Source organism: Cygnus atratus, chromosome 8 (genome assembly GCF_013377495.2).
Source record: "Cygnus atratus isolate AKBS03 ecotype Queensland, Australia chromosome 8, CAtr_DNAZoo_HiC_assembly, whole genome shotgun sequence".
In the NCBI taxonomy this organism is placed as follows: domain Eukaryota; kingdom Metazoa; phylum Chordata; class Aves; order Anseriformes; family Anatidae; genus Cygnus; species Cygnus atratus.
This window is the reverse complement of record NC_066369.1, coordinates 23446696-23468285: the sequence shown is the minus strand read 5'-3', so window position 1 is coordinate 23468285 and position 21590 is coordinate 23446696. Positions and strand designations below refer to the sequence as shown.

The 21590-nt window shown below is 47.5% G+C and overlaps 1 protein-coding gene across 1 annotated transcript; it reads left to right on the top strand.

Annotated features, from left to right (window-relative positions):
* Positions 1-497: 497 nt before the first annotated feature.
* Positions 498-13610, top strand: LOC118243603 (vitamin D3 hydroxylase-associated protein). Its single transcript, XM_035537801.2, has 15 exons — positions 498-707; positions 1706-1819; positions 2158-2301; positions 2674-2807; positions 3179-3385; positions 3978-4018; positions 4578-4702; positions 5425-5550; positions 6696-6793; positions 8117-8216; positions 8641-8684; positions 9338-9377; positions 12093-12201; positions 13028-13173; positions 13463-13610. The coding sequence occupies exons 1-15, from the start codon at positions 498-500 to the stop codon at positions 13589-13591; spliced, it is 1767 nt and encodes a 588-aa protein (XP_035393694.1). The 3' UTR covers positions 13592-13610.
* The last annotated feature ends 7980 nt before the right edge of the window (positions 13611-21590 follow it).

Below are 21590 nucleotides of genomic sequence, written 5' to 3'. Positions count from 1 at the left end.
TCAGGTCCCCCAGGGCAAGCAGGGCTCTGTTGTCCCAGGCTCAGACGGCTGCACGTGCCGCTGTCAGGGAAGAGAGGTGACAGCTGAGCGCTTCTAGTTAATGGGCTTAACTGCTAACGAATTATTAGATATGGGGAAAGCCCAGACCTGGCTTTTGCAGATGTTCAGCCCCATTAATCAGCTCTGTCTGCTCTGTATAGCCAGGTACAGCAGCAGCCAGTGGCCTGGGTAGCCACAGCCTTGGGGAACATCCCCTCCAAACCCAGTGTGATCTGAGCACACTGCTTGCAGCCCGACCCACAATGGGCAGGCAGACCCTTTCAAAGTCCATGGTCTAAAAAGTCCATTCCTGGACTTTGTTAATGCAACTCTGTCTCAGAGCTGATCTTGCACAGAAGGCAACTGAGAGGTCTGCATACATCAGCTCTCCTTAGGAAAAGGTGGGAGACCCAGGCACCTGTAGCTGACCCAGAACAGGAAGGACTGGGGGAGAAATCATGACCCAGGAGCGACTGTGGCAGGTCCTAGACCCATCATGGGCAGACCCTCGCATCCTCTCAGCCTTGCTCTGCGGTTCAGCTGCAGCCATTGTGCTGCTGAAACGGCTGGGGCACAGGAGGATCCAGCAGAAGATGGAAGAGGCAAGGAGAGCACGGCATCTGGCCCTGGAACAAATGGAGAAGGCAGCTCGCAGGTTTAAACAAGAGGTAATTTGGGGGAGAGTGTGTGTGGAGGGAAGGGACTGTATTTTGGGTAACCGAAGAAAAAGGGGAGTCCTAATCAATCCCTCTTTGAATAATGGTGAGGGCAAGGGCAGGGATGTGCATGTTTTGGGTCATCACCAACCTTTTTTGATAGTCAGCACCCTGTATTGTCACTGAAAAACCCCAACCAGTAAAGGCAACATAAAGAAGTTATTTCTTAATACTGACCTGTTGTGGGAATCCTAAGGGTCCAAGCTGGGGACACTCTGAATCATGTCACCAGCCAAGAAAGTATTCCCAGACCTCCCTATGCCCTTTTCTCCTCCCTTGTTGCTCCTGCCAAGCCTTTCTGCTCCTATCCTCCTCACTCTGCCACTCGCTAGGAACCTGTCTGCCCCATCGCCCTCAAAGTACAGGTCCCTCCAAGGTCTGCACATCAGTGACCAAAAGCCATTTCATTCTGCCCACTTAGATTTTAGGAGGTTCAGTCCTTGGATTCAGGATTTGCCTTAAACCCCAGATAAACACTAGTTGCTATTCTTTTCTTGGGGAAGGGCAGGGGGAGGTTGCAAAGAGGACACACTTTTTTTTCCCCAAGTTAATGATAAATTTTGTAAACCTTTAGCTGGCTTAGCTGCCATCCAATGCATTGTCTGTTAGTTAGAAGGTGGGTGAGGCCCTGCAGGAGGGTAAACAGAGACAGGTCAGGCCTCTCAAACCTCTTACAGATTCATGCAATTCTCTGGTCAAGAGGCAGCTTTCTGCCTGTTTTGGATCTATCTCTACGAAGCAAGACTCAGCAAATTCCCCATCAGCAAATTCCCCGCTCCAGTACACAAAGTGCTATGTGGCAGGTCTGCATTTCTACAGGGTGTGTCTTTTAAAAAAATCTCTGTTCAAGGTCACTGCTGGGCAGATGTTAGAACTGGGGATTCACAACCTCAACACCAGTCTTTTCGGTCATGTTCATCCCTCTGCGCCAAATTTCTTACCCTTTGCAGAACCCAGGCACCCAGACGGCACACATCCTCTCGCTGCCCATGGTGGAGCTGGCGGAGAAGCTGAAGGAGGGGTCCCTGTCCCCAGAGAGCGTCCTCTACTCCTACATGGGCAAAGTGAGTGAAAGCTACAGCGTGGGAGGGATGTCTCAGGGCTCTTCTGCTGAGGCAGCAGCAGGGGCTTTCAAACTGAAAACCAGCCCATTTTCTGGGAGAACCAGCAAGGCCAGAGACAGCAATTAGTCAATGCTGAGAGGGATGAAGGGTGGCTTGTGGGTGAATGAGTAGGACAGGGATCCAGGGCAGAAAATTATCCCAGAAAGAAATATCTAAAGTTTATGAGTAAAGTCTGAATAATGAATGCTGGAGGTTTGAGGACATTGAATGCTCATCTTGAAAACTCTATTTAAATGCTGTTTTCTTCCCTCCATCTACTCACTTGCTGCTCTGGAGAGGCTTTGGAGGTGACTCGGGAGGTGAACTGTGTGATAGACTTCATTCATGGCTGTGAGGATCAGCTCCAGAAAGTGAAGAAGCAGAAGGAGAAGGGGCTGCTCTATGGCATTCCCGTCAGCATCAAGGACCACATTAACTGCAAGGTACATCCCTAATACCTTTATCCTTGGTCTGGGGCTGGGAACAGAGCAGGATGTCCAGTCCTCTACTCTCATACAAGGAATCCAGCCTGATCCTTTTTATCTCATCATGACTGGCCAAAAGTTCCCTCAGGCAAGGATGTTCTGGACTATTTATTTGTGGGGTCAGCAAACCTGTCTTTCTTCTGACAAAAACTCAGTTTTCTTGGAAAATTCCTAACTTGCTGTGATCTGGTTTCCCTCAGGTAGTTCTGGCTGTGAGAAAAGTTAGGTGGGAACTTCGTCACAGGAGGTGTCAGGGCTTATGTCTGTAATTGTTAAGCTCTGAACAGCATCTGTACTGGTAGCTAAAGAACTGTGCTTCCCATCCCCAAGGGCCATGTCTCCTCTGCTGGGCTGGTGAAGCTTCTGGGCCAAGTGAAGGAAGAAGACAGCGTCATCGTCCAGGTTCTAAAGAGCCAGGGGGCAATCCCCTTCGTGAAAACCAACATCCCTCAGACAATGATAAAGTAATCTCGTGTTTGCCTTTCTGAAAACACTGTGTCATGCAACTCCTGTGACCTAAGGGTGGGTGGGGCCCACATGCACACGCTCCCACTCTTGTCCAAACTAATCACACACAGTGAGTTAATTGCCTCCTTATTGCAATCTGAGTCATTCTATCCTCGGTCTTGCTGCAGAATACTACAGATAAATTGTTTGTCTTATATTTGATGCCTCTTTCTTCCTAAACTAAGTGTCCCAACAAATCTACTTCACACTGATCCTACCCTCCAGGATTAATTCCACACTCATCCCTGCGCAGATGCTCAGTGCCTTGCATTTATGGTCTGCAGAGACAAAAGTACCTCACTCACCTGCTGTTTTTCCCTCTCCCCAGCTATGACTGCAGCAATCTGATTTTCGGCCAGACCCTGAACCCCCTCAACCACCAGAAGACCCCCGGAGGCTCCTCAGGAGGGGAGGGAGCTCTGATCGCAGGGGGAGGCTCCATCCTGGGCATCGGCTCAGATGTGGCGGGCAGCATCCGCCTGCCGTCCAGCTTCTGCGGGCTGTGTGGGCTCAAACCCACAGGCAACAGGATCAGGTACAGCCTAACTTCTGTCCCCTTCTGCGCCCACTGTGGAGGCTGAAGTGTCCCCCACTGTGCATAACCCTACAAAACAGACCCCACCATGCATAACACTACACAACAGTTGTCCACATTTTCCTCCAGGTTTAAGTTACCGTGCTAATCTGCCTGTTCCCTTTCATCAGCTAGGTTAAGGACTCTGTTGATGATCTCCATGACACATGATGACCTCCAACTGTTAACGCAATAAAGACTTAATTTATGAGTCCCAGTCGGGAAGCTGAAAGGAAATGCTGCAGGAACATCTACTTTTTAGATGTTTTCCAGCCCTTGCATTTTTTGTAAGAGTTCTCTGTTTATCAGAGCTGGTTTACTCCCACGTGAGGAATATCATGCACCAGGGAAAGAAGATAATAGCAACCATCTCTAACCCCTAGCAGCTCACAGCCCCTGAAAGTCTTCCTAGTCTAGAAAGTGTCAAGTCTTTGCGGGACCTTTTGTTCTCTTGCATGTTGCCTGGGGAGAATTAGGAAGTCTGCAGCCCAGCATGGTGACTTGCCTTACAGCAAGAGCTGCTCCTAATCTATTTCTCCCATTACGTTCCCAGCAAACTGGGTGTGGTTTCTCCTATCACAGGAATGTACTCAGGTAAGTCCATCCAGAAGATACATCACTACTGTCAAACCTTCACTTCTTGCATCTCCTTCTATTGCTGTGATGCCAACTCAGTGTGCTTGCTCAGTTACGTGTTTCGCAACCAATTAAGACAGGTAATCTATTAGACCAGAGCCTGCCTTATGCTATTACCTTTTTGCACCATTTATTCTGTTCTGGACTGTGATAGGGGTTAACTGCATCTCAAAGGCCTGGAATATTTCACTGGATGGTTTGAAGACTCTGCTGGCCTCAGTTGCTGCCAGGCAGTATTACTGTTGGCAGTATGGCTGCAGTCCTCTTGAGTGGGACTTGTGCCTGCAGAAGCCTGGCCCAGAAGGTCAACCTCAGTAGGCAGCACCAGGCCTCTGCTCTGAGACTTAGGGACTGTTGCTGCTGGGCTTTCTTGCTCACTTCTTGCACAGACATTGCCTTCATTTCCCATTCCTCTTCCCTGACCTGAATTAAACTCCTCTCTGCTGGGTCACCACCAGTGACTAGAAGAGATCTCCAGGCCCATCTGCCTGCAGTGACGGGATCTTTGTGCTTGCAGTGACAGGGACGCTGGGGCCGATGGCGAGAGATGTGGACAGCCTGGCCCTCTGCATGAAGGCACTGCTCTGTGATGAGATGTTCCGGCTGGATCCCACCTTGCCCCCCATCCCCTTTGATGAGGAGGTAAGGCTCAGAGGCAATGTGATGCCTCTGTTTGCCCATCACTGAAGTGAGATCTTGGGAGAGTCTCAACTGGTTTAATATCTCAAGATAGTGAAGGACCTGGAGAGGCAAGCCTCCTTCTGAACAGAGGAATCCCACATGAGCAACCACAAGAAGAATTCACACAGCAGGGTTGGCAGGCCTCTGCTGGCTTGCCCTGATGAGGCCTGCTTGATACTAACCCCTTACCCAGCAATGACCAGGACAAGTTTGCTGGCTCCATTCTGGCTCAATTTCTAAAGGAGCTGTTTTTTTCCTAATCAGAGAAACTCACCCCTCACTCTTTTAATGAGAGCCTGGTTTAACAGTCACTAACTTAAGAAATCATTGCCTTTTGGCTTAGGTCCTAGGATCCTAGTGTGCTTCAATTGTCCCTGATATATGGACAATACAGATCAGACAATTACCCTCAAGGAACAGGCCGTAGCCAAGTGAACTGTTCAGATGCTATCACATCTGCTATCTCAAAGTTGGGACAAGTTCACACGGCAGGATGTGGTGTTTTTCTGACCACATCAAGACCACTGCTGTAGCTCTGTCTTCTGGGCAACAGTGCTTTCCACCAGACCTATTGCTCCTGCCATTTCTTCAACCCAGGACACCTCAGCTGCTGCCTTCCTGTGCCCTAGAATGGTCTGATCTGGTACATCTCATGTGTCAAGCAATGGCTCCTCTCCTCACAGGTTTATACCAGTTCAAAGCCACTTCGGATTGGGTATTATGAAGGAGATGGCTACTTCCAGCCCTCACCCAGCATGAAACGGGCCATCCAGGAGACCAGAAAGCTCCTCCAGGAAGCAGGGCATACGGTGAGTTTTTATGCCTGTGGTTACCAGGAGCTCTTGTCCTTCTGCTTCTTACAAAATTTAGACAAGTCATTTCCCATCTCCTTTTTCACTGCCCATCAAACAGGGCCATCTCTCCCTGGCAAAATGCAATTGTCTGTTTCCCAAACCAAAGTGATCTTGCTTATGTTTCTGGCCTAGCAGACAGGAAAATCACCTTCAGATACCTCCAAGTCACTCTTCTCTAAAGTACAGTGTGGGACATGTGGTTTTGTTTGTTTGGTTGGTTGTTTTTGTTGTTGTTGTTGTTTTGTTTTGCTTTGTTTTGTTTTGTTTTTGTTTTGTTTGTTTGTTGTTGTTGTTGTTGTTGTGTTGTTGTCATTTTGTGTTTTTTTTCCCCATCATGTTTGGTGACCCCATAAATATCATCCTCACAGCAGCTTCCATAATCCCTCAGCTGCTGAATACAGTTTACAGATTTCTTGGTGTGCAAGGTTTTTGGAGCAGTTGACTCCCCAAGGGATGCTTTCTAGCCTAAATTATACAGTGGTTCCACTGATGGTAATTTCTATATGGGTGCTGCTCCAATAATAATTATAAATTAGAAGTACTTGGTGTTTCGAAGCCTCTAAATATTCTTCTCAAAGGAGTGGAGACATGGAGCCCATGCCAAGTCACATCATAAATAAGTGCTAATGCCTTGGAGACAGGAAAGGACAGCTGGCAGATGGCACCAGCCCAGGTCCCTCTGAAAATGGAATTTTGCAGAGTGGCACAGCCCTTACTGCGAGACCCCCACCTCCATCCTGCTCTGCAGCCCTAGGCACCAGGAGCAGCTGGTAGGTGGCCCACAGTCATGGTGCCCAGCTGTTTCTGGCACATTGCTCCATAACTGTGTGAGCCCCAGGGGAGCCTGAGGCAAAAGACAGTGGTGTGAGCTGATCAGAGGTGACCTACCATGTCCCTTACGCTTCAGAAGGCATCACAGTGGTAGGCTGCAACCCAGCATGACCCAGGTAGGGGTGCAGAACTGCAGGCCACACATTCCTGCTGTGCTACACCTTCCCACCGCTTCCCACTCACCTCACTGGTAAGGCAGGGAGGTTTAATGAGAGCTCTGTGAATCATGTGTCTTTCTTGCTTCCTGAACGGGGATGGTTTTCCTGCAGCTTGTTCCCTTTGCACCGCCCAAGATTGACTACGTGGTAGACGAGCTGTTCACCAGAGGGATTTTCTCGGATGGTGCTGCTCACCTGGTGGACTGCTTGTGAGTAAAACCCACTTGCTTTCAGTGCTGGCCCAGGGACCTGGCACTATGTGGCCAGTGGATGCATTCAGAGTGTTTTTATTCCTGTGGGTGTGTACTAAAGAGCGGGCAGCAGAGGAGCTATTTTTGGAAGGGTGAAATTAACATGGGCAGCAGCTAGTTCACAAGGGTGAACTCATACGCATTGGTAACCCTGTAGGGTAAAAACATGCCATGTGTCCACAGTGCTGTGGCAACTGTTTTTATGTGATTAGCCTATCATGCATAGGAAACACCACACACTGTAGGACGTCCCTTGGAGGTGGGTTAAACTTGGAGAGCAGCTCACTCCTCCTAAGCAGGAAGAAAATAGGATGAGAAAGATCGTGGGTGAGGATAAAGACAGGGAGATCGCTTACTGATTACCATCATGGGCAAAGCAGACTTAACTTATTGACAACTAGATTTGATGTTATAGATTTGGGTAGTGAGAAACAAAGTCAAACATTAAAACAACACCTTTCCCTCCCCCTTGCCCAAGCTCGGCTTCACTCCTGGGTCCTCTGCCAAGCAGTACAAGGGGACAGGTAACAGGGCTGTGGTCAGCCCATGACAACTCCTCTCTGCCGCCCCGTCCACCTCCTCCTCTCCCCTGCTCCAGCCCCAGTCAGAAGGTCGGCTGCGTGTCCGGTGCTCCTAAGGCTGCAAGGGCGTCTCTGCCTTGGCACCTGGAGCACCTCCTCCCTACTGCTCACCAGCCTGTTTCTCACTTTTTTTTCCCCCTCCCTTCTCTGCCCGTACTGTGTTTTTGCCCTTTCTCGTATACGCTTCCAGAGAAGCACCACCATGTTGGTGAGGGGCCCGGCTGTGCCCTGAGGTGGGGCCGGTGGAGCTGGCTGGAGCCGGCCATGACAAGCACGGGGCAGCCCCGGCCTCTCCTCACAGAGCACCAGGCAGCTCTTCCTCCACACACCACAGTGGGTGCTGAGGCCATCCCTCTGCTCCATTTCAAGGACATCTACCACAGTCCGACCCTAATTCTTACTCATTTCAGTGGCTCTGAAACAGCAGAGCACAGCAAACAAGCACCCCTACCTAGAACTGGGAGGCTGGTGGTGGCTGGGCAGAAGCAGCACACCCATCCAGGTGTCATACCAGGAGGGTGAAGCCTGAAGAACCATCTATTATCTGGAGAATGTCCTCCTGGCTTGTCTTCTGGGCCTGGGGTCCAAGCTGAATCCAGCTCTGGACTTGGCTCAGGGATAGCATTGGCCGTCCCCAAATCTGGTACTCCCTGGCACAGGCGGCTTTTCCTGACCACTCTTTCACTCTCTGCCCTTCCAGCAAAGGAGACATCGTGGATCCCAACCTCAAATCCCAGTTCAATACGTACAGGCTTCCTGCTCTGGTGAAAAGGATCTTGGCTATCATTTTGAAACCCATAGTAAGTATGCGGACATTTTGTCTGTGTTATAGGAATTGTGCAAGGTGGGAAAGCTTCCACGTGAAGGGTGGTGGGCTGCTCCACCCAGAGCTTTGCTGCTTCATGTCAAAAGTCTGATGGTTTTCAAAGAAAAATGCACTTAAGTAAACTTAGTCCCTAAGCAAGGATCTAAACAGCATCTCCACATCCAGTAGATGCTCTCCAGGGCTAGCAGTGTTGTCTAGAGCCTTATTTCCATGGGTTGTTGTGATTGAATGTATAAATTAATGTTGGAGTAAAACCACCTCATTGGAAACTGTACTTGTTCTTCAGAGCCACATCTGCTAGGACAAGAAGTGTGCTCAAAATACAGTGTCATGGTAGCTGTCTATTTCAGCTGCATTGTTTTTGACTAATCCTAGATTTTTCCTCTTCCCTCTGAAAGTATCCACGAATCGCTCGAGATCTCAGCGCTCTCTGTGGAGTGGGGTAAGTGGCACTAAAGTAGCTCTAGAGGAAGGGATGGATGCACATGAATGCATGCCCTGGCTTCGTGCAGATAGATGCCAGCTTGCTGGACAAAGCCCTGTCATGGGGATGTGCAGCACAGGCTAAGCCTGCATGAATACATGCTGCCTCAGCACCACCTGGGCTCAGCATGGTGTTATCCAGGGCTATGCAGCCAGAGATTATTTTAAGAGCTCACCGTGGCAGGGCTAGGAAGTCTCAGCACAGGCAGACACAGGCTGCTTTCCTCAGTGTCAGGGGAATTCTGGTACCCAGAGCAGCATGTGCCAACATGATGGAGAGGTATCTGCATGTAGATGCAGTGTGATGTGAAATACAGACCTCTCTGAGAGAGACAAGAAAAAGAAAAGAAAAAAAAAAAAACCAACTGAGAGCAGCTGAATGTAAAAGACCACCATGATTTTTGTCTAGGTGCCAGAACAGGTGGAAGCATGGTGGTAAGCTCTTGCGGTGTACCTGTAAGTACTTGTGAATCTGTGCAATCATCTAGGTGATACTATAGCTTGTTCCCAGAACGGTCAAACAGTTTCCATAAAAATGGGCTAAAAGTATATTTTTTAAAATGTTTTCTGTTGCTACAGCCCCATTGCTGATTAATTCTGCCACCTTTCCAGGTCTGCTAAAAACCTCTGGGATCAGCATGCAGCAGTAGCGGTAAGATGTTTTCTTTTACCTTACTAAGTATAGTGAGATCCCTAAAATTTCTGAGCAGTTGCTTTCAGCTCTGTGATGGATTTGGTGTTAGAAATGGATCATGTGGAAATAAAAGGGCTGGGCTTTTCTTTGAAATTCAGTCTTTTCAAAAAGTGGTAAGAGCTCAAGGCAATAGATAGTCATGTGGACGTCTCTGCTTCCTGGAATATGGGGAAGAAAAATTATCCAGTGCCCTGCATTTTCTAAGCAGAAATAGCATAAAAATAACCACTAAAGATGAGGCTTCATTTTTAATGATTTCCATCTCTTGGTGCAAATCCCTCATTTCAGACATTAGGTGTTATTATCACTAGTTAAAACCACACTTGAACTATCAACCAGACATGCTAAGAGTCTGTTATGATTTAACCTGTCAGGCCGTTAAGCACCACAAAGCTGCTCACTCACTCAGAGGTGCAAGATGTGGGAAAGAACTGAAAAAGTTACAAGTGAGAGAACTCATGGGTTGAAATAAAGATATTTTATATATGAAAAAAAAAAAAAAGTAAAAGCAATGCAAAACATTATTGCTTGCCACCAGTCAACTGGTGCCCAGCCAGTCACTGAGCAACAACAGCAGACCCCCTCCCAACTCCCCCCTATATTTGTAATTCCACATGGCACACACGGTATGGGACATCCCTCTGGCCAGCCTGGGCCAACTGTCCTGGCTGTGTCCCCTCCCAGCTCCTTGGGCACCCCCAGCCCCTCGCTGGCAGGGCGCTGTGAGAAGCTGGGAAGGCCTTGGCTCTGTGCAAGCACTGCTCTGCAACAACTGAAACAACAGTGTGCTGTCAACATTATTTTCGTTCTAAATCTAAAACACGGCACAATACCAGCTACTATGAAGAAAATTAAATCTGGCCCAGCCAAAACCAGGACAGAATAAAAACTTGTGTTTGTGAACAATTTAGCTCAGGTGTATTTTTTATGAACTCGTTCTAGTTCAGGAATAAAGGACAGGAAGCGTTGTCCTGGACAACTGAGTCCAGTACTGCCCCCAAACCAATCAGATTCCTCTTCAAAACTAGTTGGATTTTTCATTTGTATTTGTTTTATTTGGCCATCTCCTCTCCTCCCTGCTCTGATAATTGTAAAGCTTTATATTTCACTTGTTTATTCACTTGCAGTTTATTCTCATTTTATTCCCGTCCTTGAGATTAAATAGCACCTCTCCTCTCTGGTATTTTCCACTGCCTCCCTTGTCCTTGATCTATTTATAGACAGCAGTTGTATCCCTTCTCAGCTGGTGTTTTGCAAGGCTGAAGAAGCCAAGCTGTTTTAGTGTCTCCCCACAAGCCAGGATCTGTGTTTTCTGGGACACCCTCACAACCCTTCCTGAGAACAAACACAGCCCCAGCGTGCACCATGCAGCTTCCATCAATGTTGGTCACAAGACGGAAGTGCATGCTCACTTGCAGCAGGTCTGACAGACCATAGATCATAGGAAAAACTTCTGTAAACCAACGTGGGCTGATGGAAGGAAAAGGTTTGATTGTTCGGTGTTGGATTTTTCTTTTTTTTAAGGTGAAAACAGATCATCCTTCCCCCACTCCTATCCCTCTACTGCTCCACCCCCCCCCCAAAAAAAAAATCTCAAAAAGATTTGTCAACCGCAATGATATTTCAGATTGTTTTCTTTAACAAAACCATTATTCACAGTTTCTACTGCAAGCAAGAGCTGATCCAAAAATTTTGGCTAGCTACCAGCTTTCCTCTGAGAAAAAAAATGAGATTAGCTGCATTGACTGTATTTCCTGGAAACCCTTTCTTTTGTCAAACTTTCAGCAGGAAGGATCTCAGACTGCTGATGGAATTTGAGGTCAGATAAAAAATAGCCTGGTGGTCAGGGCTTTCATGAACGATGTGGGAGACCCTTGTACAGAAAAGTTGGGGTAAGATTGTACAGAACAGGGTCTGGAACATGGGACAAATGTGTCCTATAACTAAGGTAGGCTGTGGAAGTAGCCACGCTCTGGTCCATCTGTATCTATTTACTAAGAGAAAGTGGAACAGCTCTTTTGAGGATGGATTCATTCATTGCCTGATGTTCAGCAAAGATGTAGAAAAACAAAATGCAAATCTAGTTCTCTCTTCGATGTACAGTACAAACCCAAGGCTCCTACATCATAGAGGAGAAGACTACAGGCTTACCTAACTGTCTCTTGCTGCTCTTTTTCTTACCTGTAACCCGATGCAGAATGAAAGAAGTTTTTGTGAAAATATTTGGAATTCACGTCTTCTATCCAAGTTTCTTCTACCTTCTACCTTCTACCTAAAAAGCTTTTAGGAAATGGATTTTTTAGTGAGCTGAACATAATTCTTTGTATTACTGTTGATTTCCATTCAATCAAATCTGAAGATAAAATCTGAAGATAAAAATCTGAAGATAAAACTGTACGTAAGAAGGATCTGGTTAATACTCAAAGGAATCAACTCTGAAATGCCCACCTAGCACCAATGTCTAGGTCTGAGCAGGACATGGTATTCTGCCAGAAAACCTAGAGTTGGAAGAACAAAACCCATTGTCTCTTTCAAAGCACAGCTCAGATTTGATCTGATTTTTCACTTTTATCCAAGCAGGGTTTTTTTTGTCCTTTTTCCATGCTGTAGGCGTTGATCTGTCACTGCTGTCCAACAAACATTGTTCATCATTCGCTCTGTCTTTCCCTCTAGGTTTACCGTACCGAATTCATTGCTAAATGGAGAAAGCAAAGACTGGATGTGATTCTCTGTCCTGCACTGGGTCCAGCCTTTAACCATGGCTATGCTGGGAAGCTGTTTGGTAATCTTCACTGAGATGTCTCTAGATGCATCCACGGTGGTTTTTATGGGCAATGCAGGAGCAAGATATTTTGGTCTCATTAACATTCCCCAAAGCATGTGCAGTGCCTGCTCTTCCCTCCGGGGAAGATAGCAAAGGGACGTCTCCTCTGGGTGGGCCTCCCCATGCCCCCACCCTATCTGAGCTGCAGATGTTTGGATTAGTATGGAACGGCATTAAGTGACTCATCTGTCCCAGCCACTACTGGGTGACTTTGCCTTGTATCATCTGTCCTGCACAGAGTGCTTGCGAGGATAGTTGTTAGAGTTCTGGCTGACCTTAGCACAAGACCAGGCTCTTCTGACTGTGGCTATCTATGTTCCCCAAGACTTTGCAAATAGCAGAAAGGTTGCCTCTGACTTGGAGAAAGGGGCAATTTCATAGCTTTCTGTGGTCAGGGTCCTCCATTTCTCTAGCAGCAGCACTCTGAGATCCAAAATGCCCAAGATGGTGGTGTAGTCTCAGACCTGGACATCTGGATTATCTTGAAAAGATAGCCAGGATTTTTCCCTGGGGTGTGGATAACATAGATTCAGACTGTGTCACAGACCTAATCTCCACCATGACTGACAGATGAAGTCACGGGTCTCTCTCTGATTTCAGCAGCCATGCAGCCCTCAAACTTCCCCACCAAAAGCCCCTTTGAAAACAGCACGTTTTCATTGTCCCTTTAGGTCCAGCAACTCCAGTTCAAAATCCCTCTAAACCAAATTATCACCTGAAAGTCCTTGCTGGCCCAGCACCCTTAAATTTTGCCATTTTGTATGCTCTGTGTGATCTTTTACAGCTGCAACCTCCTATACCAACTTATACAATGTCTTAAACTTCCCTGCTGGAGTGGTGCCAGTCAGCACAGTCACAAGAGCTGATGAAGAAGAACTGAAGCATTACCGAGGGCACTATGGGGACCCTTGGGATAAGAGGCTAAAAGAGGTGAGCAAGGAAATAACTTAAGTGTTAGCAGAAGGCTATGACTGGCACGGTGGCACATTGTCCCATATCTTCTCTCCATCTCATAATGAGAGTGGAAACTTCTTCAATGATGTGGTTGCATATACCATGTTACCACCCTGAATGTGGTACAGACAAGCTGGTGTACGCCAGCCTGCCAGCTGTCCCCTTGCATATCTTTCCTCATCTCTCTTTCTATACTGTCAAAAGACAGCATTTTCTCGTGTGCCTCCTCTGGTGCTCTGACTCAACACCACACTTACTTTTGCAGGCTGTGGAAGGAGCTGTGGGGCTGCCTGTGGCTGTCCAATGTGTGGCTTTGCCGTGGCAGGAGGAGCTGTGCCTGCGGTTCATGAAGGAGGTAGAAACACTTTCCCGTGGCACAAGGAGAAATGTGTGATTTATCAGAATCTGCCTTCATGATGTTAACTTTTCATTCCCTGTCCTTCTCTCCAGTCACCTTCTAACTAATGCACAAAGCAAAGTAGATAGCGAGCTGCAGACTCTGAACTACTGTTTCAATAAAATGGCAATAAAGGCTGTTTAAAAACAATCAGCAAAATCTCATCTCTGTCCAAACTGTCCTTCTTTGTTAAATTGGGACAAAACTAAAAGAAAGGAATGAGAGTTCATGTTGGACCAAAGGAGTCCAGTAACTGTAGTGAAGTTATATTTGTTGTATGACATGAGGCCGAACAGGTGTTCACATCATTATTTTGCTTCCAATAGTGGGAGTAGCAGATGTTTTTGGAAGAGTGTAACCTGCTAAGTGCAGGATTCTTTCTTTAGCTGTGCCATTCATTGGCTTAGATACTTTTTGCCAAAAAGCTTTAGTCAGCCCATCAGTTTTAATAGCTGCCAAGAAAGCTGTCCTTCATGAACTTGTTGGGTCCCTTTTTGAACTGTTGGTCTCCACACCATCCAACAGCAGTGGGCTCTATGGTTTAATTGGACGGTGTGTAGTGGAAAGCTTCATTTTCTTTGTTTAAGCATATGCAATCTGAAATGGTAATTAATCTTTCTGTGCTCCTGTTCCTCATTTTTTCTTCCAGTTAAGCAATGGGAAAATTAGGTTGGTCTTTGTTGTTGTTTCTTTGTTTTTTATTTATTTGTTTTGTTTTTGATTGCTTGTAAGCACTTAAGGAAACCTGAGTTCAAAAATTTCTGTGGCTATGTTTAGGCCATTTGCACTTCTGGTACTTCCAGCTTCACTGTGAAAATTGTATGCTGTTTCTTGGCCTATCCATTGCACTCAAGGTGGATGAAGAGGCTGGGAAGGTGCAAGCAATGGAGGAAAGCGAAAAGCTTTGAATAAGCAAGTGTGTCTGGAAACAAGACATCAACCTGAGTGATGATCTGTGCCTGCTCCAAGCCTGCCTGTCTCTCCAGGTTACAGGGGCTGGAGATGGTATTTGCCAACGGGAAGAGAGGCACAGGGCCAAGGGGCAATTCAGCTCCTGTTATTTATCTGCCCTCTGCCTCCTCAGGGCTGCACAGGGATGCTGTGGTCATCCAGCAGCCTCACACGCTCACAAGTGGGTCTGAGTCACACAGTGAGTCCTGGCTCCTCAGCCTAACTCATGGACCTCTGTTCAGCACAGAGCAGTGAGAGGAGCCTCCCAGAAGAGGTCGTGCCTCGCAGGCTTGCTGCTGGGTGGCACCGGACACAGAGCTTCTGCCTGATGGGGTTATGCCAAATTGCAGTGACTGTCTCAGGTCAGGAGAAGAGAATTTTTAGCTGTTGTCTCACAGGGAAGATGGGAGCTCACTACTGAAATGATAACCTGGCTAGGAAGGGCACTGAGCGATCTGGAAGCACAGACCTTGTTTTGCAAGGAAGGGATGTTGTCCTGTGCTCCTGTATCCCTCCCTATCAGTGCAAGGCTGAACGAAGCAAAGGGGTGCTATTTCTAAAAGGACTTTCCCCATGCATATTTGCTCTTTGCTTTCCAGCTACTCTCTGTGGGTGGTTCTGAAAGGGTTTTACTGTTCCTCCCACTCTCCCCTCTACAGCTTCCAGCCAGTCGCTAGACCCCAGGATCCTACAGTGTTAGCAGCCGTTCTCAGGACCCATCACCCAAAGGGCAGGGTCACCACAATGCAGCAGGTCCTGCCTGAAGCCAAGACAGCCCCAAGGGTTCTCTCAGACACGGTCAGCAGCTCAGTTGGAGCCCTCCTGGTGCTGAAGCAGATGAGGTGAAGACAAGGTCAAGAAGAAGATGGAAGAGGCATGGGGGAGAGAAAATATGGGTTTGGACCAGATGCAGAGGGCTACTCAGGAATTTAACGAGCATAAGGAAAAGCAGAGAGGGTGATGCTGAGAGAAGGCTGGTGAGCTCAGGCACTGAAACTCAAGGAGGGAAAGGCCTTTTGTAGGGCATAACTTTAGGTCTGCAGGAGACTTCTTCCTGGGCTGGAGAGAGGATGTCAGCTCCCTCCCGCTCCCATCAGCACAGTGCCACTGTGCTTCAAACCCTCCTGCAACCCCTTCACCGTAAGCTCAGGCTGTGCTGCCCTCAGAGAGCTGCTGTGCCTGTTTGCACTGTGCTTGCCCAGCCTCTTGGCACCAACTAAAGTCCAGACTTTGGTCTGTCTTGGAGAATTAGGTGGAAATGCTGCTTAGGGCAAAAGGACTTTCTTCCCACTAGTTCCCAGTTCTGCTTATCTCCAGCACTGTATCTTGGCTGTAGTCTTTGCTTTGATCGTTTTTCCTCCTCCTGATTTTAATAAGGACTTAAGCCTGCTAAATTTTCTCTTTAGTTTGCAGGGTAAACTCTACCTAGTTGCAACACCATGAGCAAATAAACTCTCCAGAAAAAACTGATAGGAGCCAAACATACATTGTTTGGACACGTCACTGGTCTCTTATAATACTCAAAGCAGACAGAACCATCTGTGGTGTAACATAACAGAAAGTGGCGGAGGATATTAGAGACATTGAGGCCCCTGGGATCCTAGGATTACTTAACAAACAGGGTTCAAGGAAGGAGGTAGTTGAAGTAACTAAAAGCAAATGTTCAAAAATAGGTGGCATGAAAACACTTTAACATAGGGAGGTTCATCCTTGAAACACAAATGGAAAATGTGAGAATTAGGACTGGGACATCCTTCACTCTGAAACAGCTGTTTCATCTTTCCAAGCATAGTTTCAATCTGCTCTTCCCCCCCCCTTCCTTTTTTTATTTTTTTTCATTTTTCCACCTGCTTGCCCAGGATGAGACCAGTGAAAAGCCAGACTTCTCTGGCATCTCTGTAGCTGGAGAAGTTGTAAGTAGGATGCATAAAACCCACTTTCCTATGAAAAGGACCAAGGAAAACAGTGTAATACCCATAGAAGTGAGAAAGCTGTAGGGATGGTCTGGAGAGAAAGCACGCAGGCCCTGCTATCGGAGGTGTGAGGGTTGGTATGGGACATTTCTCTCCCCATCCTATTGCAGCTTATTTAGGGAGAGCCAACAGGGTCCTGTCCGAGTAACATAACAAAGGGACGATAGAAACACCTCTCAGATGATCTTCTTGGTTGTTGGAAAGGTGCAGATTAAGTAATGGGAAGTTTCTGATAGACTGTTTCGTTCTGTGATTGTTGGTGGGTTTTGCCTGGAATTAAATTGTGTGTTTTTATGAAAGTCTTATGATTCCAATAAATATTTCAGGCTGAAATGAGTCAGAAACTGGAGATTGCCCAGAAAATACTTATTCAGCCCTCTGAGTCAGTCGGAACAACTTCTGCAGAGGGGACCAGCCCATTTTCCTGTGACTTCAGCAACTTCTGAAGTACCTTTAAAGTTGTTTCCGAACAACATAGTTAACACACTTCATTTTGTAAATTGTTTGCAAAACCACATCACAGTGTTTGGATCCAAAAAAAAAAAAAAAAAAGAATATGGGATATAATTCTCGAGGTTCATTTTCTGTCATTTTCACCAAAATGGAGTCAAAGCTGACCTGACTTAAATATATGTGTATATATATATAGAGAGAGAGAGATCAATTTTGAGGGAAGACAATTTACTTATAGAAAGATTCTAATGGAAACCAGCCTGCCTGAGAACTGAAGGTGTTGTGTGGAGTGTGACAAGAGTAAGCCAGTGCAGTTTTGCCTCTGCAAGTTGAGCTTTGCTGGGGACAGAAGTGGACTGACTGGGTTGGTCCAACTGCCTGCCTCTGTAATGGTCCAAAGTGAAGGAGATGCAGATGTCACAGTGAAATCCCAGATCAGCTGCCTTTTCTTGTGTAAAGGTCTTGGCTTTCATTTTAACTCCTCTGGTGAGTTTGATTAAACCGGGAAATTAGTCTGGATCCCATCTTAACCTCCAAGATGGATTTATCTACATAGGGAATTAATCTGGATTTGAGGGGAGTGCAGATCTGGAGCAGAATTGCAACTCTCATTCATATGGGTATCAATGCTCTTCTGAAGTCACACCCAGGAATACCATACCCACACGCATTTTTAAGATAAACAACACTTGGCAAAGTATTTCATTGGTGCAAATCAGCCAAACTCCACCTGGGCCCACAGAAATACGCTAAGTAATAGTGGTGCCATCTGCCCTAGGGGTCAGATGAGTACTGAAGGGATGGGGATTCTTTCCTTTCTGTTTTGCCTCCATTCCATGATCCATCTAAGTGTACTTCCTCTTAGTTTCCCTGCATTGCCAAAAATCTGAAAGCCCCAAGTGGAGTCAGGTAAGCGTTTTTATCTCTATATATCAGTCTAGCAGCAAAAAGAGGAAACTGTGAAAAGGACAGCAAGGGAAATCAGTTAGATGATTATTTGAAAACCTCTCTCTTCTATGTCACCAACACAAAGCTTGAGGCAGCGGGTCAGTGATGCAGAAAAAAATTATAAATGTGTCTGGACACTGTGTGATGGGACTGGATCAACTTTGCCTTCTTTAAGCTGATGCAGCTGGGACAATATCTGAATTAGTAGAGTGTTCAAAACTGAGAAAGGCAGATGTCATTGGAAAGCCAGGATCTAGGATGTTCCCCAGTTTGGCATCATGGTGGTATCTCAGTAGTGCTGAGGTGAGTCCTGGGATTTGGGTGTATTTTCTTCATCCAATTTTGAGAGCCTAACAGAGGTACAATGAGAATCTGTGATTCTGAGTTAAAGCGGAAGGAAAGTGCTTAGCAATAAATGAGGCACAATACTGTGGGACTACCTGTGCCCCATCTGAGCACAGCCGCAACTACTTTGATGTTGTGACCTTGGACCTAGACTAAGTCAGGTAATAAATATACTGCAGAAACATTGCACTTGGCCTTGGTTGATGATCATCAGTGCAATGTGGCGGAATGAACACAGCACTGTGAGTCAGGCAGGCTGGCTCCTCTACTAGGGACCTGAGGTTTGACTTGCAACATTCCGTGGGACATTACCTGCCTCAGTTTCCCCATGAGGACAGTGGTCTCTCTCAGGAGACTTTTCTCCCAAGCACCCTTTGCTCCCCTTTGCCTAGTCACAGGACCACACAAAGCCTCCCTCACCCCAACCCATCCCATTTGCCTTCAGGTAGCTGCTCCCTTCCTTGTTAGGGACTTGTCCTGGTTTTGGCTGGGCTAGGGTTATTTTTCTTCCTAGTAGCTGGTATGGTGCTGTGTTTCGCATTGAGGATGAGAACTATGCTAAACACACACCAATGTGCTAAAACCCATCGGGGGGACAGCCGGGACAGCTGGCCCAGACTGGGCAGAGGTATGTGCTGTACCATATAGCATCATGCAGAACAATAAAACTGGGGGGGTGTTTTCCACCAACCCTGCCATTCGGGTACCTTCCACAATGTACAGTTCTGCTAAACCCCAGATGGGCTGCTGTCCAGCCTGCAGGGTCTGAGATATGGTCAGGGAGGGCCTGCTCGTACTCACCCGTTATGCCTGCTGCCCATTGCCAACAGAGGATTGATGTAACATTAGTTAATCTTAAACCATAGCTGAGCCGGGGAAAAAGCTACTCCACCGCAGAGATCAAAGGTTACGCCCCCCCGCAGTCCCTGGAAAGCTCAAATAGGCTTTTCTCCAGCTGCTGTATTTATAAGATAAAGTGACTGGCAAGTAGTTAAACTCAGATTCCTTGCCGTTTTCTGATGTGGGGTTGCTGAGGTTGAAGAACAGCAGGTGCCGATCGCTCCCACAATGGTGTGCCATCAGCAGTACCGCACCAACCGGCTCCCTGATTCCCATCCATGAGCTGAGGAAGTTTTTGAGAAAGGGAAGAAAATAGTCCGAATCCTTCTGAATTCTGGTTTTGCCATAAAACAAAATAAAGTCAAAGGACCTGCACAAGAGATCCAGTTTTTAGGAATAAAATGGCAAGATGGACGTCATCAAATCCCAATGGATGTGATCAACAAAATAACAGCTATGTCTCCACCAGCTAACAAAAAGGAAACACAAAGTTTCTTACATGTTATGGGTTTTTGAAGAATGCACATTCCAAATTACAGTCTGTTTGTAAGCCCTCTCTATCGAGAAGCCTTTGAATAAATTAAACAGGAAATACTTCATGCAGCAGCCCTTGGCCCAGGCCAAGCAGGACAAGATAAAAACTGTTCTTTACGCCGCAGCTGGGGAGAATGGCCCCACCTGGAGCTTCTGGCAGAAAGCACCAGGGGAGACTCAAGCTCAGCCCCTAGGGTTTTGGAGTAGGGGAAACAGAGGATCTGAGGCCCGCTACACGCAGAGACTGGCAGCAGATGAAGGGGTTCGAGCTGCTTCAGAAGTGGTTGGTACTGAAGCAGAGCTGCTCCTGGCACCCTGATGCTGGGCTGGATGTTCAAAGGGAAGGTCCCCTCTGCACATCATGCAGCTGATGCTGCGTGGAGTAAGTGGGTCACATTGATCACACAGGGGTTCAGATAGGAAACCCCAGTCACCCAGGAGTCCTGGAAGTGATCGTAGCTGCCTGCCAGGTTAAACCATAAGGGGACTCTAATTTCATATGGCTTTTGGACTGCCTCTGCAGCCTGAAGGTCTACTCGGAAGGTGCAAACCAGGCTTGGATTTTGAAGCCATCCCATCCCTCTGGGTGGATTCAGCCCTCTCCCCCCTCCAGTTGCTCTTCACTGCCTGTGTCCCCATTGCAGGCTGTGGCAGAGCCGTGGGGCTGCCCGTGGCCAGGCAGTGCATGGCCTTGCCGTGACCAGAGGAGCTATGCCTCCGGCTCATGACGGAGGTAAAAACGCCAGTCCATCGATAAGGAAAGGGGCTTCCTCAGCAGCATCCGGCCACCTGGAAGCGCAGCTGCACTTGCTAATAAAACCACCTTCTGAAATCCCGAGCTGGATCGGACACAGCTGGCTTTGTCTCTGTTAAACATTTGCAGAATGTCTAAAGGGCAGGATCAGAGCATGGGACCCAGTGCGCAAGCGGATGTGGGAAGTCCGTGCCCTGATGCCTGCCAATGTGAGGAAAAAACTCCCACATCCGCTCAGCCCATCACAGGGGTCGTGTTGCTGTCACATACACAAAGAGCTCACTTCTGACTCAGGAAGCCTTTTGCATGGATCCCAAGAGGCTGGGAGAGGGTTTGGGTACTGCTGCGTACTGACCCTGTTCACATGCACCTTCCTGAGGCACCTGCCCTAGCAAGCACCATGCAGCAGGAGCTGGGGGGACTGCAGACATGTCCCTGTGCTGCTGCTCTCAGAAAATGAGCAGTGCTTTCACTGAGGAGGCATCCTCTGGGCAAGGATGCCACTAAAAGGAAAAACAGAAGGTGGCCAGCTTAATTTGTTACCAGCTAGCTAGTTGCCATCAACTCCAGACTATTTCTTAGAGGATGCCAAAGTCAATTTTGTCCACAGTCCCTCATAAATTGTCCCAGTTAAAAACAAGGAGAAGAACACTCCCTACTAACACCAATTTTAAGATGAAACAGGGCCTGGTTCTTGTGTGCTTGTAGTGAGAGGTGTCTGTGCTGGAAGGACCTCAGCAGTGGCCGTCTTAATATCTGATGGGAATAGTTTGCTTCTGGACTGCAACGCTGTGGGATTTTCCACTTCTAAAGCAATAACCGCATGCTCTGTTGTGGGGTGAACCCACCTCTCCTGGTTCGTGCAGACACTGTGGCAGAGCTGAGCCCTATCACAGGTCTCCTGAAGCAGCCTGTGTCTGCCATAGTAGCAGCATGGGGGGGGTGGATGAGTGGGTACCCCACAGCCATGCATCCTCTCGTCATACTGTCTTCATTCCTGTGCAGGGAAATCTTGAGAGTTCAAGCTGTTTTTTCCCCTTCTTCCATTGTCCTCCTAGGCTATGCAGGAAACAGGAGTGAAGCTATTTCCTTGCTTCTTTTGACCAGCTGATCCCCCAGCCCTTCCTCCCCAGCAGAGAACTTCCCACAGTCCGGACAGCCCGTATAAACCCAATACAGCCCAGGGTTCACTGGCTGT